Source organism: Athene noctua, chromosome 17 (genome assembly GCF_965140245.1).
Source record: "Athene noctua chromosome 17, bAthNoc1.hap1.1, whole genome shotgun sequence".
Taxonomy (NCBI): Eukaryota; Metazoa; Chordata; class Aves; order Strigiformes; family Strigidae; genus Athene; species Athene noctua.
In genome coordinates this window covers 1,356,930-1,374,757 of record NC_134053.1, presented here as the reverse complement: position 1 = coordinate 1,374,757, position 17,828 = coordinate 1,356,930, and the positions used below count along the sequence as shown (strand labels likewise).

General features: G+C 51.7%; 1 protein-coding gene across 2 annotated transcripts in view; it reads left to right on the top strand.

Annotated features, from left to right (window-relative positions):
• Nucleotides 1–8,052: 8,052 nt before the first annotated feature.
• GRK3 (G protein-coupled receptor kinase 3) overlaps nucleotides 8,053–17,828 on the top strand; it is a 73,050-nt gene continuing 63,274 nt past the window's right edge. For both annotated transcript variants that reach the window (XM_074921530.1, XM_074921529.1), the window contains exon 1: nucleotides 8,053–8,406. In XM_074921530.1, the coding sequence (XP_074777631.1) occupies nucleotides 8,294–8,406 (113 nt within the window). In that variant the 5' untranslated portion in view covers nucleotides 8,053–8,293. The remainder of the gene's footprint in view (nucleotides 8,407–17,828) is intronic.

Here is a 17,828-nt window from a genome sequence, read left to right as displayed (position 1 = left end):
AGGCTTGGGTTTGAACCCTTTGCTGAGAAGCCACTCAGACTCTAGCTCTCAATATGAGCAAAGTGTGGGGAATCTGCTGCTGTGGGGAATCCAGCACAGGGACTGCTGCGATTTCAGTCCCGGGGAACCCCTTGGGTCCTCGGCCCCGACTGTAGCACACCCTCCCCATGATGGGTTCATGCCAACCTGCTGCACCCCCAGCATCGCCTCCCGGGGAAAGCAGAGCGCCCTGTGTCTTTGGAGATGACGGAGAGCCGGCTCTCCCATCCCTTAGGCTGGGTTTTCCCCCTTCAGCTGGAGGACAAAACCAAAACACATTGAATTTATTCACAAAAAAATACCCCAACCCAGGAGGGATCCGCAGCACGTGTGGTGTGCCTGCTGTTTCAGCTTTTCTCTGCCTTGGTGGAGCTGGTGCCCGTGGTTTGCAGGGCAGGGGAAGGGCTGTTTGATTGCTGAGCAACGGGGAAACCTGTGCGAGCGGTGGGAAACTGCGCCCAGCGCCGGGCTGGAGCTGCGGGAGAAGGAGCCGAGCAAGGCGGGTGGGGAACCAAACCCTGCTTCTCTCTCTGCTGTCTCAATTCACACACGAGCCTCCGAAACCCTTCCCAGTGCTCTCCTGCGGTGTCAGGGAAGGGGCACCTACTAATGTATTAATTTGTCTTTAAAAACTCCGTATTTTCTTCACAATATTCAGTGTTTTCATGTGTGTCTGTTTACATTCCTTCACTGCAAGGAAGTGAAGGGAAATAAATGGTAGATACTGTCTTAAAAATCTAGAGTCATTCCAGAGGAGGGAACAGTATACTTGTTAAGAGAGAGAGACACTTCTTGAAAAAAAAGTCTCTTTGTGAGTTTAAATTGATTAAATTCGACTTTGTATTCAGCCATTTTTTCAAAATATCTTAATAATGCAGGAATTCCTGCACATGACTGTTTATTTGTGCTTTATATAAAGTTCATTTTTAAATCACCACATAGAGTAAAAAGATGGATGGAAACTCAACTCGTGTCTCTTACCTCTCGCCGGCCCTGAGTTGCCCACTAGCTGGTGCTGGGACTGGAATATTTTTATTGTCCTCAACCAAGAAATCACTCGTGTACGTGACTTTGGACCTGCAGATTAAATCTGTGAAATTAATTGTTCAAGGTTTTGAGCGTTAACACTCGGGCTGTAAGGTTTGGGTGATTTGGTCTGATTGCCCCGTTAGCCAGACGTCCAGATGAAGGGCTCAACGCAGAATAATCTGGAAGAGAAAGCTCGTCCACGTGAGCAGACCTGAAAACACCGTTTCTGTGAGTAACCCCCAAAGCAAAATTCTTCCTTTGGACAGCAATGCCAACACCGACAGGGAAGGTGCCACTCAGAGGCTTTCAGCTCCTGGTAGCTCATGCGAAGAGCAGGCAGGGTTATCAGCTGGCTTCCGTTAAACTGGGAGAGACTGGGGAGAGGAAGGAACTGGCTGGGATGCCTCTTGGTTTTGAGTTGCCCTACAGCTCTGACCGATATCCATAGTATGTTAAAAAATTTGTAGGGCTCCAGGTCCACGATGAGGCTCCTCAGCTTGTGATATGTGCTGGTACATAAACGGCCAGTGCAGCAGCTCGTCTGCAGTGGGGCATTTGGACTCAGGCACAAAATCGATGTTCACTGTTGCTATTAATGACCATTAACGGCTCTTAGAGAGCAACGTTGCCCAAGCGTCAGCCCGCCGGCGGGTGAGGGACCAGCTGAGCCTGTGCAGGCTGGGAGAGCAGAACACAAATGTGCCCCCAAAGCACGGCGAGGAACAAAGCGCCGGGTGGTGGTGGGTCGCCCGCCAGCGGGTTCTGAACTGTAGCGTTTCGTAGAGTTGTCCTGTTCCAGTTCAAAAGCCAGATTATGACAGATGTAGAATAGAATATTGTTTTGCAGCCCAGGCAGTACATGACATTAGTAGCTGTTAGCCTGTTACAGAAGAGGATTACTAGAATTAGTGCTGATGTACACGGACCGTTCTTTTGGGGAGAAAAAAGGGAATTTGCAGAGGATCCTTTCTAGCTTCTTTTTATTCGCCACTGAATGGGCAGAATGACAACTCGGAGTGGTTATCGCTGGTGTCCAGCCGTGCCCTGGAGTAAGGGCCCACCCGGATGCCCAGCAGGACACGTGCCGTGCTGGGTGCTGGGGGGGGGGGTGCTCTCTGCCTGGCAGCACCAGGGGCAGGCACCACAGTTTTGGAAGATTTTGATTTTCTTCCTGCGGCCTCGCTTCATAATTTGGGCAAGCATGTGTTTGAATTTCCAGTCGTGTTGCACAGAAGCCACTTGCAAGACCTGAAAGCCCTCTGGGGTGGAGCGGGGGCAGGCCAGGTCCCTGCGCGGCTCGCTGGACACACGTGGGCTGTTACAAGCCCACCAGAGCCAGGCTGGAGGCTGCCATGATCGCTGGGGTCAGACCCACGGTAAATCCACCGCGAGCCATCAGCTCCTGGGCCAGGGTGCTCCTCGCCTTCGGGGAGCCAGCACGGTTAAAGCGGAGCGGCAGGAGGGTGAGGGCCAGATCCCTGGGGTGCCACCAGCACTGGCCCACCAAAGCCAGTGTAGCCACATCAATCGACATCTGCCCGGAATTTGGGCCCCAGTTTTTATGAGATGATCTGTACTGGAGAATGTCCTGTGTGGCTGGCAATCGAATTAGCAAGGGGCCAGAGGAATGCATTCTGATGTTGCCATCATCTGAATTAGATTTATTATTTCTTCACAATTTATTTTGATAAAAAAGTACAGCTAAAATCATTTCAGCCCATTTCAGAGGAACACATATTTCCTCCTGGAGGACCAGGCCAGGCCAGGAGCCCAGCCAGGCGTTGCCACTGCAGCGGGCAGAGAGGATGAGCTTTCCTGCTGCCCCCAGCGCAGCCTCCTCGGCCTGCTGCCCTGTGACAGACTATGAGAAGCTTCAAAATTGCCCCCGTGGGACCATTTGAAAGTTTAAAAAAATCGCAGAGGCCTCCTTGAGCACACCTGGGGCACATCTGCCCGGCTCTCGGGCAGCCACGGAGACAACAGCGGCCTCGGCTCAGCAGCCTGGCAGGGCACGGACTGAGGAAGGGGACAGCAGCAGGACGTTTCTGTGTGGCATGTCATTTTAAGAAAATGTGCAGAGGAAAATGTCTGAAAGATATTTTTGTTATAGTGGTGAGAGAAATGATGTGATGTAATTGCAAACTGAAGGACCCATACCGCTTGTGCCTGTGTTTTCTCATGCAAGATTTAATACGTTGCATGACTTTCAACTCTGTTCTTATCTCTATCCCCAGAGGACATTATTATTACTAGTCAGACTATTCAAGTACAACTGTTTGATGGTGAATAATATTTTTGAGGATTTAATTGCCGTTTGTTTCCTAATTAAAATTTAGCCTCATCATCATGTCAGCTAGATGCAAAAGGGAATGTGCTGCTGCTGAGCCACGCTGAGTGCTTTACGGATCAGAGGTGGTGCAAGTCCCTTTGCTAAGAGTTTTCAGGAGAAAGCGGGATGAATTTGTAGAGAGGCAGAGGAGCCATCGCCTTTCTCCAGGAGGCCAGAGCTGCAGCACAGATTCCCCTCCTGAGACCCAGGGTGCCTAATGCAACGGCACTGCCAAGGCAGAGGTTGTTTTCTGTAAAATTGCTCCTTCTGGAATAGTCAGTGAATAAAAGCAGCAGCAGCAATGGCCATTAATTACTCTGTTTGTTTTCCATATTGCCTCTCACTGCTTATTAGTGTAGCATTAAGGAGATGGGCCGCAACTTGGGTCTCGGTGCGGATGCTGCAGAGGAATGCCTGTGTGCTCGGCCTGGATGTGCCTCCTGCCCTGCTCCGTGCTGCGGGGCCAAAGCCACCCCGGAGCCCAGCAAACCCGAGAACCAACAGGGATAATGTGAGGCTGCTTCCTCGGGTCACCGGGCTAACGACGTCCCTCTGAGCCACGTGAGTCTGCACCTTCTCGTCCGTGCTGTAGGGCACGATCGGGAGAGAACAGCAGACCGAGGAGGGCTTAACGCTGCCTAATTTTTACTAAGAAGAGTTTGCATTTATCTATCTCTTACTGTCCTCTGGGCACTTTACCGTTGCTTACTAACGAATCCTCACACAGTCTCGTTAAGCAGGAGCTGCACCCCCTGTGCTTTATCTCCAGGTAACCCTGCGGTTGGAAGCTGATTTCAAACCCTTTGGTGAGAGGAGCTCGGTGGAGGTGGCGTGGGGAAGGGGGTTCTGTCCTCTCCCTTTCAGCCAAGTGCGTGGTCCCACCCCAGATAACACTGCCAGAAGTAGAGGAAGCAGTAAAACACCACCTCTCTGCTTGGCTATTACACAAACAAGCCATGGAGAGTCAGATCCCAGCGAGATCCATCCCCAATAAACGTGTTATCCTCCACCGGTGCTGCTGAGGAGGAGCAAGGAGCGCAGCGGGTTCCTGGCCGCTGGCTTGCTCTCTCTGCAGACACCAGCATCCCAGGGAGGGAACAGGGCTAAACACTGCGTAATGCTCTTAATCTCAAACTATCTGCATTTCTGGTAATGCATTAGAAATATTTTTAAAATAGCGTTTAATAATCTTCTATGCGAACATTCCCCTCCAGAGGTGTATTGTTGGCGTTAGCCCTGCACAGCAGCAAAGATCTGTTATCAGAGTTGTGACAGGGTCGAGGGCAGCAGGATGAATATGCCTCCGTCCTGGCGTGCTGTTTTGCACCATTATCTTGATGGGATGGTGTTAGTATAGGGCGCGCTAATAAATCTACTTTAGACTCTCTGTAATATCATCTGTCATCCTGTGAAGCAGAGCGGTACAAAATTAAACTTTTAAATCTTATACAGATGGTAGGAGAAACTCGCTCCTCGGAAGGCAGGAACGCCAGAGAGGAGGCAGGGATTCTTGGCTCGGCCATGGATGCACGCAAAACCCTGCGCTCAAGCCCAGACAGGCCTGGAGACACGCTTAAATTGATTGAACAGTATCAATCAGCATTCACAGAAATGTCAGGAGATACTTAGACGCATTGAGAGCGCGTGTGAGTGTATCATATTCCAACCGCTGCTAACCCTGGCATCGATTAATTCAGGGTTCCCTTTACCTCAGGGAAAACTCCCACAGGCACAGAGCACTGTTTGCAAACGCACACAAACACCGAAACCAACACACAGTGCACGGGAACACCACACACCAAAAAAACAAGCTCCACGTGCCATACACCAAAAACTAACCCCGGGATACAAAAAAGTGGTAAGAAAAGCTTCAGGCTTGCACGCTACCTGTTCCGCTCGCTTCTACTTTGTCATTAAAAAACACCCATCCAAGTGATCTTCAAACCCTCTGAATACAAAACTGCAAAATGTGTGAGTTTGACGGGCTGCTGGAGGTCACAATTACCAAAAGCCCTCCCCTGCCCCCCCGCCGGTGCAGCACGGCTCCCACGGGGCGTAGGAAGGGAAGTTTGAATGCTGCCAGCCAGGAGCGAGCCCGCCTCACCCGCTAGTGATGGGGGGGCGACTGCGCTGGGCTTTTTAAATAAATGCTGGAGAACCCCTTTTCTTATAACTCACCACTGGTTTGGTTCCTGCCGCTGCCTCCGCGCCAGCTAGCACCAATAGAAACGAGAGCAGAAAGAAGGGAACAAGTTTCTTGATCGGGTTTCGGTATCAGCCATCACCAAGCATGACTTCCAAGAAAATGTCACTAAGAATGCATGTGAAGTGCACGTTACAATAATATCCAGATAATAACGGCCAAAATATGGCACAGGAATAAAAAGGAGAGAATTACGAATCTCAAGTGGTATTTTCATGGCTGTTATTGCTATCATCATTGCTGTAAAGTCATTTAAATATTTCAGAAAACAGAAAGGCCTTCTTCGGCGAGGCAGCGCTAGGCGGGCAGTAATGAGTTTCTGTTTGCTTTCCCCTCCCCTCGGCGCGGTTGCATCGTGATGGTGGTGTTTAGCAACGCTATCAGGTCTCCCAACCTCCCCGCAGCGCCGTTGCTTCTTGATGTTTTGGGAAATGAAAACCAGTTCTCGCCGTGGAAATATCGGCGAGCGGCGAAGGACAGAGCGGTAGCGGCAACTTTGCCGTCGCCTTGGAAGGGCCCGTGTGCGCTCACGTAACCCGGCTAAGGACGTGGTAAGGGTGGCAAATGTTTACTCCTGGTTAAACAAACTAGAATATTCCTTTTAACGGTGGAGCCAAACAGTTTTGGACCCGTCAGTGGACAACGCCAGCCTTCTTCGTCAAAACTCAAACATTTTAAAGCTCTCGTACGACTCCACAGGCGCTGACCACGGGTTTTGCCTTAGCTGATAGATTAGTGCACTACAGCACAGGGTATCATGTATACTTGGGTATTTACAAGTAATTAGTCAGTAATTCTGCGAGCGTTGATGAGGGCGCACAGCTGGATGGTTTCACGGAGAGCAACGGGCGGATCGAGCTGGGGGAGAGGCGCCACGGAAAGCCTCCGAGATCACCGCCCCCAGGTATGATCTCTCCCACCGCCACCCCGCAGAGACGAGTCCCCGCAGCGGCACCAAAATCAGCTTCGGAGCGGGAGCCCCGGCTCTGGATGGAGCCCGAGGGGTCACGGGAACCACGTCACGGCCCATGAGCCAGACCCCGCGCTCGCCGGGTTTATGAAAATAAAAATTCCCCTTTTGTCGTAGCCTGGCTCGGTGAAAACTTTAAGCAGGGCTGGTGGGGAACGTGACACTGAGCTTCCGAGGGGGACGTGCTCCAGGTCCTCCTCCGCTCCCTCCCTCCCGGAACGCCCCAAGCCTCAGCTCTGCTCTGCGGCGATCGGGAACTTCGCCGGTGGAGGAGAAACCTTCCCCAAGGGATCTGTTCCAGTGGAAAGTGTTGGTTTAAATTAGCATTTTCAACAGAAAGCAGGTTCTCAGACGGTTCACGATGAGCCGCATGGTGAAATCCTCCCAGCTGTGTGCTCTACCTAGCCTTAATCAGATCATTAACTTTCATAAAGATGTAGGAAGGAGGAGTGGCGGCACTTGAAGAGAGCTCAAAACAAGCTGAGTTTGAAACTTCAGACTTGTCATTGACTTAGCCTTTCATTGAGCCAATTATTTATGACATATTTGACGAAATTCAGAAAAGAAAGGAGTTGAAATCTGCATATCTGCTTGGGCTGCAGCAGAGCTACTACAACATTTTGAACGCCGAGTACGAGCGCGGGGCTCTGCGAGGGGCCCAGCCGGACCCGCCGCCAGCCCCCAGCCTTGGTTCGCACCGTTATCTCGTCAGCAAAAGAATTTCAGTGAACAGGGTGCCGGGGGTTCGCACCCCGTTTTTCTTACGCACATCACGTGTCGGTAAACCGTGAGGAAATTAATTTTCAAGATCCGCGGCCGGTGGGCGCCGAGGCTCAGGCACAGGCCCCCCCTCCCCGCGCTCCCCAGCTGGGCCAGGCCGGCTCCGGCTCTTGCCCCCCCCGACTGTCAGCGGCCCCGGGGAGCCCCCGCAGCCCCCAAACGCCCTCCGGGCTCCCCCAAACCCCCTCTGCGATGAGAAACGAACCACGAGGCCGCTCGCCGCACTCAGAGTGATAAACTCGCAGCGGCGGGGGCTCCGCTCGCCGCCTCCCCGGGGGGCACCGGGCTCCCGCCCTCACCTGCGCCGGGGAGGGTGGGGGCGATGCGGGGCGGCGAAGCCCCTCAGGGCCGCCGCCGCCGGGCTCCCTCCCGCCTCCCTCCCCGCTCCGGCGGCCTCCGCCGAATCCAGGTCCGGATTTTTGCAGGCGCCGCCGCCGCCGCAGCCCCTCACGCCGCCGGCGGGCAGCTCCCCGCGGCCGCGCCGCCCGCCCATGGCCGCCCAGCCCCGCGGGCTCGCTGCGACCTGCCCGCCCGGCGCCGCGGGGGCCGCGTAGGGCTTCGAGCCGCGGGGGCCGCGCCGGGCTGCGCCGCCGCCGCCATGGGCCCGGCGGGGGCGGCCGAGCGCTGAGGGGCCCGCGGGGCGCCGCGGCCCGGCCCGGCCCGGCGGGGGCGGCGGGGGGGGGTTTCCCGCCGCGGGCTGCGGGCGCGCAGGGCCGGCGGCGAGCCCCGGGCGCGGAGGGCGGGGAGGCGGCCGCTGCCCCCCCCCCCCTCCCGCCCCGCTCTCCGTCCTCACACACGCACAAGCGCACCCGGGAGGCGCTCGGCGGCACCGGCGGAGGGGGAGCTGCCGCCCGCCTCGCCTCGCCCGCCGCCAACCCCCCGCCTCGGGGGCGGCTGCCCCCGGCGGAGCCTCCATCTGCAGCCCGGCGGCGGGAGCGGGAACATGGCGGACCTGGAGGCGGTGCTGGCCGATGTCAGCTACCTGATGGCGATGGAGAAGAGCAAGAGCACCCCGGCGGCCAGGGCCAGCAAGAAGATCACCCTGCCCGAGCCCAGGTACCGGCCCGCCGCGGCCCGGGAGCCCCGGGGCCGTGTGTGCGCTCTCCCCCCCCCCTTTCCCCGGTGCCCAACATAACGGTCCGTGCCCGGGCACCCCGCGGCCTCCGGTGGGTGCGGGGGGGGGGGGGGGGGTGTCGGTTTGTCCGGGTTTATTCGCAACAACTTCTGCGGGCGTTTAAGGTGTGGAGGAACCGGCTTCTCCCGGGGGGCAAAGCCACCCCCGCGGGTCGGGTGTTGATTCCAGCCTCAACTTGATGCTCCGTCCGGCGGGTGAGAAATTCTCGAAGCCGCGAGCTGAATGAAACGGTAAAACCGCTCTCGCTGGTTTATTCTGCGGAGCTGTGGTGGGTTTTTGGCTTTATTTTTTTTTTTTTTTTTTTCCCCCTTGGTGATGCTCCATGGGGTTCGACGACAGCGCAGGGAGATGCGGGGAGGGAGGACAGGCTCGGGGGAGAGGTTTTCCCTTCGCGGGCAGCTCGGGGGACAGAGCTCCATCGCTCTGGGCTTCCAGGGGTCCCAGCGGGTGACTCGGCATAGCTGAGGTCGTTTTCTTGGGGTTTGGTGCTAAAAGAAAAGCAGCTTTTTCTCCTGAACGACAGTCCCCGCTTAGGCATGCGTTATAAAATCACCTGAGCATCGCTTTATTTATTGCTGAAATTAAAAGTAAGCTCTCCCTCTCCTGCACGGCTCTCTGTATGTATATTTGAAACGGAGATTTAGCCAGCGAGCAAAATGTTGCCACAGAAAAGACTCTAAACCGAAATTTACTGCAGAACGTGTAGGCAGTTTGCAAGCCTACGGGTGGCCTAGCCTGGCTGCCTGCCGTGAGCGAGGGATCACCCAAGCCCTCTTCTCACTTGCTCCCTCGTTTCGCTGCCTTTGTGCTGGAATTCTGGGGAGCACGGGGAGGCTGCAGGGGAGGGCGAGGGGCAGGGGGTGCCAGCCCCCACGTTCATCCCCCCTCGCAAAGGCCCTTCCTTGGGTAAGGAGGTTTGGCAGTTGTGTTTAAGGTCTAGTTGAGGGTGGCTTGCTGGACAAAGGTGCCAGTTTTTCTCCTGGGATGTGTACCTGCTTTTAAGAGTAATATCTAGAAAATTCAGCCTCGGCTGCCACCCCGGGGCACGGCATGCTTTGCTGGGAGCGCTGGTAGCTTGACGTTTATCAGCGCTTTGGTTATGAGGCTGTTGCTGCCCGTGGGGATGTGCAGCGGAGGACGTGACCCCTCGGGGAGGTGAGCGGTGGGGCCGCTCAGAAATAACGGCACCCTCCGCGCTGGCGGGGCGGCTGGAAGCTGCTGCCCGGACCCGCATCCCCTCGTGCAGAGCGGGGTGCCAGGCTCCTGGCAGGCAGCAGGCCTGGAGAACCTGCGGCGCCCTGCTCTCCTTCGCCAGGGTTTGCGTCTTGTCGGTGTTTGGCCGTTTCCCTGGACTCGGGGAGGAGGTTCACCCGCGGTCGGCTCCCCAGGGTGGGAAACGGCAGCGTGTGCAAGAGGAAGTTTGGCAGAGTAGGAGGCAAGGTGAAGGGTGATGTGGCTGAAATGCCTCGCCCCTAGAGCTGCATGTGGAAGAACCTGTTTGTACGTTATATGAAATATTAAAGGAAAAAGATTGTTTGCCAGCCAGCCCCCCCCGTGGCCTGTCGTGCTCTGAAGAAGGTGAGAAGCCTTAAGCAAGGGAGAGGTTTGCAGCTGTCAGTGCCACCAAGGTGCTGTGGGACGGGGGACATGTAAGACAGCTCAGCAGATGAATGAGGGGAAGCGTGGACATAAATGAGAACAGAGACTTACCTAAGCCCGGGACCACAAACGGCTCTAGATTGCTTGAAATGACTGAACTTCTCAGCTTCTAACTGAAACCAGGGATTTCCTCATACAGTAGGAAATTGTGACCGTTATTCTGGTGTCAGATGTCTTCATGCTGGTTTCTGGTTGGGTTTTTTTGATCCCTCTCCTTAAAACAGACATGGTGTGTTGGGTATACTTAAATATTCTGTATCACTGGCAAAGTGATTCATTTAAAATTATATAAATTGGCTGGTTAAATGCGGGTTGATATAGTAACAGTAAAAAAAAATGCAACACACAAAGTCCCCTCTTATACGAGTTTGAAATCAAACAATTTTTCCAAATAATTTTTTGATTTCTGCCTCTGTGTGAGGGCAGCTCCTCAGAGGAGCGTGAGCACAGCTTTGTGATGCCGGGCTGTGAGCAGCAGCCGTCGCGTTCGGCCCCTGCCCTCCTCTGGGATGGATAGCAGGAAGGTCACTGGAATATCACATCCACGCTTGAAAATAAATGTCTCTGCCTTGCTGCAAGCGCTCTGCTCGAAGGAATGCGTTTGGTGTCAGTTTTATCTCCGGCGGGCAACCACTGCCCTGCCACAGCGTCCTGCGCTGCTGACCTTATCTCCTCCAGAAATATTACAAAGGTTTTGCCCCCCTGTTAGGATTTGCCTCTGTGCTGGAGCCTGGTACACCTGTCGGCACCGTTTTATCTTTCTGAGATAAGACTGACACTAAATGAAGTAAATGAGTTTACTGTAATGCAAATTTGAGGGGGCTTCCTGTTTACAAGGAAATAGCTGTAGTGCAGGCAGAATAAATTCCAAGGCTGCAGGCCAAGGCTTAGCAGCAAATAAACTATGAGGGTGAAGAGTTTATTGGCCGTGGGGCTGATTATTGCTGAGTTTACACGAAGCATCCTCGGACTGTTTTTGTACTGAAATCGTTAAATATCACAGTTTGGGAAGAAAGAGGACAGAAAATGCTAATGAGATAAGAGTGCCTAAGGAAGAGGCTTAGTGTGTTTGTGTTTTTTTTGGTTTTTTTTTAAAACGCCAAAACAAAACAACCCTTTTTCCATCCTCTGTCATCTGCTTTTCCTTCCCTTCTGCGTTTCCTCCTTTCGTTCCTAAGAGCCTTGCCAAGAACGGGGAGAGCTGCGCTATCTTTTAGTTTTACGTTGCTTCTTAAAAGGCTGTTTTGCGGGTAGATTTGCATGGGTGGACAGAAGGGCTGTCTGAGGCGGAATGACCTGCAGAAATAGAACCTAAAATGGGAAAGAAGACATACGTGTTGAAATACGAGCAAATGTGAAACCTTCATCTTTTTTTAACAGAATTGCTGTCAAATGTTTTAAGTGTCGGAGGAAAGGAGTAAATTAACCACCCTCTCTTAATTTTTTAGGTTCTTCAGCAGGCTTCTGAAGTTTTTCGCTTTTCTGTGTAAATTTTAGATTTCCCTTATTTTGGTCAAAGGGAGGGGAAGAACCCTGTATACCAGCAGCTTCTTCTGTTTTGAGTAAGGGATTTGCATCATGCAAAGTTGAGAAAAATAGTCCAGGAAATCGGGTAACTGGAACCAGAGAGGGTGCAGGGCTCGCCGAGGGTTTGCGTACAGCACTGCTGTCCTCGCGCTGCCTGCAGCCCTCCTCGCCAGGAAAGTTAACATTAAAGCTTCCTTACTATAAACATCACGTAAGCTTACGCTGCTTTCGGTGTACAAATACCAAGGGCTTGGTAACAAAACATAGAGCGCATCTGTCCAGGCTTCCCGCCCGCTTCTCTTGCTGCAGCTGTAGGTGTTTCTCACCTTTTCTAACCCGCTGATTTCAGAAATTACCTCTCTTTCAAGTTAATTCTTATTTTTCTCCCAACCTTCTTCTTTGGTCTCCTACCTTCCTCTCAATCCTCCCCCTTTTGGCGGGGGGGGGAAGGCATGTTTCAGTCACGTTTTTTCTTTAAGATCACACTTCTAAAATGACATTTTCCCTCAGTTATCTCTAGAGGTGAAGGCTAACGCGCTGGCACCCCAGCTGCTTCTCGCCTTCTCAGTCTCTGATGTGCTCTTCGCTTTCTTCCCTAGTATTCAAACTAACTTGGTTAAAACTCCAGTCGAGGTTCATTGAATGCACGGAGGTTGCTTTTTCTTTTCCAGTTCCATCCTGAGCTATTTGTATTTGCTTTCTTCCTGCTACAGTGCTGAATATTGTTGAAACCCAAGCGGCATCTCCTGTGCTAGGAGTTAAGCATCATTACTGTATCCTGCATCGCTTCTGTTTTTTTTGGCTTTGTTCTCTTGGCATCACTATTTCTCTGAATTTCAGTTGTTTCTTTGATGTGTCCTTCAGCATGTTCTTGTACTTCTTGAAACTTCTGTAACATCTAAATTGCAGGCTAAACCTCCTCTGTCTCTCTGCTGTCAGTCTCGGGTACTTTGACAGTATTTTCTCTGGCTTTGTTTAACACCTTCTTGTTGTGCTTACTCGTTAAGAGCGCTGTCTCCAAGAAAATTTCCCTGACAGTTGTTTGTGCAGTTTTTCACCTTTGTTGCTATTACGCTCATGTCATCCCTTTGCGTCTGTTCTAGGTGCTTCTTTGTTGCTTCAAGCATACTGTTCAGTTTTGGGCTTCTGCAGGTGACACAACTCACTGAACGTCTCTTCCTCGGTGTGGGGGTATTGAAAACGGCTGCTGCAGTGCCACCAGCTTCCAGCGTTCCCCGGCGTGAGCTGAGAGGCACTGCCTGCGTTGGGCCGAGCTGCTCCTTGCCTCCCCCTTGAATCCCTCGCCAAGACACGCTCGTGTTACGAAGCGAGTGACGCCTTGAGTGTGATGAATCTGCCAGTGCCCGACGTGTCGGTGCGGTCTCTGTCATGCTCACGGGTGGTGTTTCCTGTCTCCCTCCACCCGTTGGCATTCCCTCGTCTCCGGAGGCACCCGTGGGACCTGGAAGGCTTTTTTGTGGTGGGGCTCGGTGCCGTGGCACAGCAGGGTCTGACAGGCTCTCACCCGATGGTGATGTCCATGCCAAACCCCTACTCTATGCGCAGGTTGTTTAGAGAAGGTAGTGGCTCGGGGAAGCCTTGTGCTCTGTCATGCTCTTTCCTCACTAACTGGATGCAAATGGTAGAAATCTTCAAAAGTACTGTTTTCCTGTTTTCAGCAGAAAAGTAGGCCCAGATTTTGCAGAGGCTTCTGCATTTACGGGGCTTGGCACAGAAATGGTGCCAATGAATGCAGAATTAAATAGGAGATGATACGGAGGATTAAGGATCTAATGGTTAATTCAGATGAATTTGTGTCACACTTTAGCTCCGTAAGGTGGTGGTACTTTATTGAAGCCTGTTCCATCTGCTTGTAGCAATAATGACTGTAAATTATTTTAGTAGAACTTCTTAAGCTTGGCTGTCTAAAATTGCAAAACAGTTTAGGTTTTTGTTTGACATTTAAAATTTCTTTTTAGTGTCAAGCAAGTTTGTTTCTTGGTATTTTTATGCCATTTCCAGGACTTACTAAAAATTGAATTGAAAATTTTGAAGTAAGAAATTAAAACTGGCATGCAGGACACTCAAACTGTTCCAAATGGTTTCATCGACATGTAGTTTGTGAAACTACAAGAAGGAAAAAGGATTCCGTATGAAGTGGTTTTATAAACTTAATTTATTATTTTGCAGCTGTGCTCGATCGCATTGTTTGAGTTGAACATTTAAGCAACGAATAAAGGAAGTACAGCTTGGTGAGAGCTGAAGATGGCTGGACAGGAGGTGTACACCTGGCGAGTGTTCTGGGAACTAGGATAAGTGCTGTGGGTGAACCTGAGGCAGTGTGTGTTGGAGGCAAGCGGTATGGATTTGTGCTCTTCAGGGTCAGAGAGGCCCTGTTCAACGGGGCATCTCACGGTTCGCTGGGCGCCTTCTTGAAGCTGGTAGTAAACTACTTGAACGGATGTGTTGCACGTTCCTGTACTTCCAAAAGCTTTGCCAGCCAGTAGGTGCGACTAATACTGCTGAAACGGTGAATGTCTCCTGTCAGGGAGACAGCAGAGCACCTGCCCATTTTCATGTGCTAGAAATACCTGTGAGAGGGCTTTTGAGACACTTGAGCATGCTGTTTGTCCCCCTGCCCCCTGAGCAACCGTGCTGCTCAGCGGGGTGCCCAGAGAGCAGCCTGAGCCCGCTGCCCCTGCCTGTCATGCTTCCTTACTTAAAGTATTAATTATTATTGCGGATTATGGTGAAGAAGGCCATTGCTCATTCAGTTTAGTGCAATTCATAGTAATATATATGTTTCAAAGGTTAGCTGACATGCTCAGGAAGGATGAGGTGTGTAGACTGAAGCTTATCTTATATATTATCTCATTTGGGTGAAAAGACATGCTTGAATATTCATATAGTAAATTTGAGGAAGGGAAAAAACCTTTTTTTTTTTTCTCTGAACTAGCATTGCAAGAATGAGACTGAACATTTGTGTTTTTATTGTGGAATAGCTTAGTCCTGCTCAGGGTGAGCATAGATGACAGAGCAGTTAAAAACTCCGTTTTGTTTAGAAATTCAGCCTCCTGACTTTGGCAGTAGAAGTGTTGCCTGAGAAGGTAGTAAAAAGATGGATTTCTCCAAATCGTTTAGTATACATACGGAAAGCTAGGGCTGCTAACAAAATGTCCTTGCTTTTTGTCTCGGGTTAGCTTTGTGCTACAGTACTTTTTTAGCAGGAAAAAACTGTGTGCTTGGGGATGGAGATGGGCTGTCAGTGTAGGAGCCTGTAGAGGAGGGCTCCCGCTCGCTGCGGATGCTGCTCTCCGCACCAGCTGGGTGTTCTCTCACTTGGGAATTCGGGTCGTTATTTGTTGTAACTGCAGTGTCTGATACCTTAATAAAAGACAGGCCTGTGGAGAAGTGCGTGGGAAGACGAAGGTCCTGTCGCAAAGCGCTTGCAGCTTTAAGAGACGAGAAATGAGAGCCTGGAAGAAGGGCACGGCTGTTGCCTGTATCGTACAGATCAGAAGCTAAGCCAGTTAGAAAATAAATTATGTACCTTTGTTGACACGTAGGACGTGTGGCAGATGCGGGAGTTGAAGCTCAGATTTTCTGAGCTTCACATAAGCAGTGGAGGCCCTGGACTGTCTCACCTGCTGCACACACAGTCCTTGGAGCATCTCTGGGCGCAGGAAGGAGAGATCTGGCCTTAGGAGAGACGTTCCAATTAGTTCTCCTGTGGGGATGCTCTAAGGCTGAGGCTTATGTTTTGAAATGTCGGCCTTCCCTTGGGCGTCATTACCTTAATTAAGAAAAAAGGTAAATGAGGGTGATCTGGGAAAGGATCAGTGTACAGTCTTCTGCTACTGTGCGAAAAACAGAGGGTTGCTTCTCGGGGCGTTTCGGGGGAAAGCTCCTGTAAGGCGTCACGTTGTGTTACGGGTGAGGGGCCTCGGTGTGAGCCTCTGCCTGGTGCGGAGGGGCTGTGGGGGCTCCCGGAGCAGTGCCGGGGCTGGGGCACCCCAGAGAGCGACCGGCCGAGCCGCGGCACGCCGAGCACGCTCGGTGTGGGGAGGGGAGAAGCGTACGGGCACATTTGTCTTTTCAGTAAAATTAATAACTTTGATAGCTGTTACTCCTTTATAGGTATGACGGCTGTTCAGCGCCTGGACCTTCCCCTGTGAAATGTTTTCAGCGAACTGCTGGAACTATGACATCAGGAAATGAACGTCTGCAGCTCTTAGCTTCTGTTCTGGTGAAATCATGTGGAATGGCCTGGTTTAATCTTCTTATCAATAATAGCTTTTTTCGGGGGGGTAATTAATAAAATTAGAAGAAAGCCTATCAGGAGCCGTCAGGTCCAGGTGCATAAACCAAATAACATAGTTTAATTGAACTAAATTGATGTAAGAGCAGCAGTTTCTAGCTTTAGAAAATACAGCTGCTTTCCCCAGAAAGAGCTTCACCCCGTGCTTATTAGTTTCTCCAAGAAAATCATTCCAGTACTGAGTAAACACCCATATAAATATGCCTTGCATAAATAAATACAAATTTCTGAGAGTGTGAGGAGAAACCGCTTCCATACAGAAACCCCCCAAGTCCCCTTCCAGTGCGCCAGGAATTTGTCCTGTCAGCACGTGTCATGTCCTGCGGAGCAAGGCGCCGGGGAGAGGGCGGGTGTCTCAGGAGCTGGTAGAGCTGTGCAAATCAAAGCCTTCGTGAAACGCCGGCAGAAAGCGGGCCCGGCTGATGCAGAGTGTTGGTGCTGCGCCCCGAGCTCCCCGCGCCTCGCCGCAGCCTTGGGGAGCGCGCGGAGCTCTGCGTGGAGCTGGGAACCCACGGGTGCTCGTCACCCACCAGGACCTGCCTAAGGTGTGGAGGAGAAAAGAGCTCCCAGTAGCTTCCACTTCCTCCCAGGAAGCACTGGGGGACCCAGTAGAACACTCTGGTTCAGAACCCCTCTGGCGGGGCTGAGCACAGAGCGCAGCCTCCGCGTGACAGCTCTGGGGATGCTACTGGGCTGCTGTTGTGTTTATTATGTTTCTGTCTTAATTTCAGAAGGGAAAGCAGGCTCTGTGAGATACGAGTCTCAGTGAAACTGAACTTTAAATGAAACGAAGACGAAACGTGGGGAGGCGTTTTACTCTTGAGGCCTTAAGTGTCTGGTAAAACAAGCCTGGCCGTGCCCCGAGCGGCACCGGTCAGGAAGGAGTCGGGTTCGGGCGGCGGCGGTTTGCCGGGCGCGCTTTGGCGTTTTGGCTCTCCTGGCTTCCGTGCCCAGCGCTCGGTGGGCGACAAGGACAGCCGAGGGAGCGCCTGGGAGGTGGCAAAACTTCCTCACCTTCTCATCAGCAGCTGTTTTTCTTGCGTCTCCAGCCTGGCTTCCCCGTGTCTTCCCCATCACATTCTGCTCATTTTCACGTTTAAGCAATTCTGGGCATCAGTCCTGTGATTTTTTTTTATTTTTTTTTTTCTGTTGTTGTTTACCCCAGATTTTCCCAGTCTTCTTTCCAAATTGTTCTAATGCTTACAGTTACTTTGTTCACGTCTCCTTTAACGTCTGAGACCCTAAAGTAGCTGCCAGGTTAAAACGCACAATGAGAAGCAAAAAATCAATGAAGACAATTTTACACTTTTTCTTCTGTTTTGCTTCAGGAGAATCGCTGCTGCGACATTGGGGATGCAGGGCTCTGGAGGGATGCTTGCCAGTTCAAAGGGAGTGTTTCCTCTGGGGGAGAAAAAAATAATGGGAACATTTCTGTAGTTTTAACTCATTGTTTAAAAGAGTTCTGAGAAGATCTGACTTTTAGGCTGGATATTCCTTAATAGTTTTCACTTTTGGTCAATCTTGCATTGCTAAACCTTTTAAATGCACTTTTATAGAGGAAAAGAAAAAAGTGGTGGCTGTGTGCCATTCTGCCTTGCTTTGAATTGTACTTGTTGACCCTGTCTTGCTTTCCAGTTTAGAGGCCTTTGGGGCAGGATCTTTGGTCCAATTTTAGCAACTTTGTGATGGATTTGGATTGTGCAAATAAACATTTAAGTCTCTGTAAAATCGCATCCTGAGACTATAAATGAATAAATAAATCACAGGCGAGTGTAGTGTGTTTCAGTCAACGTTGGCTGTAGTTCTTGGTAGGTCAGTTAATGTTTGTACTTGCATGCT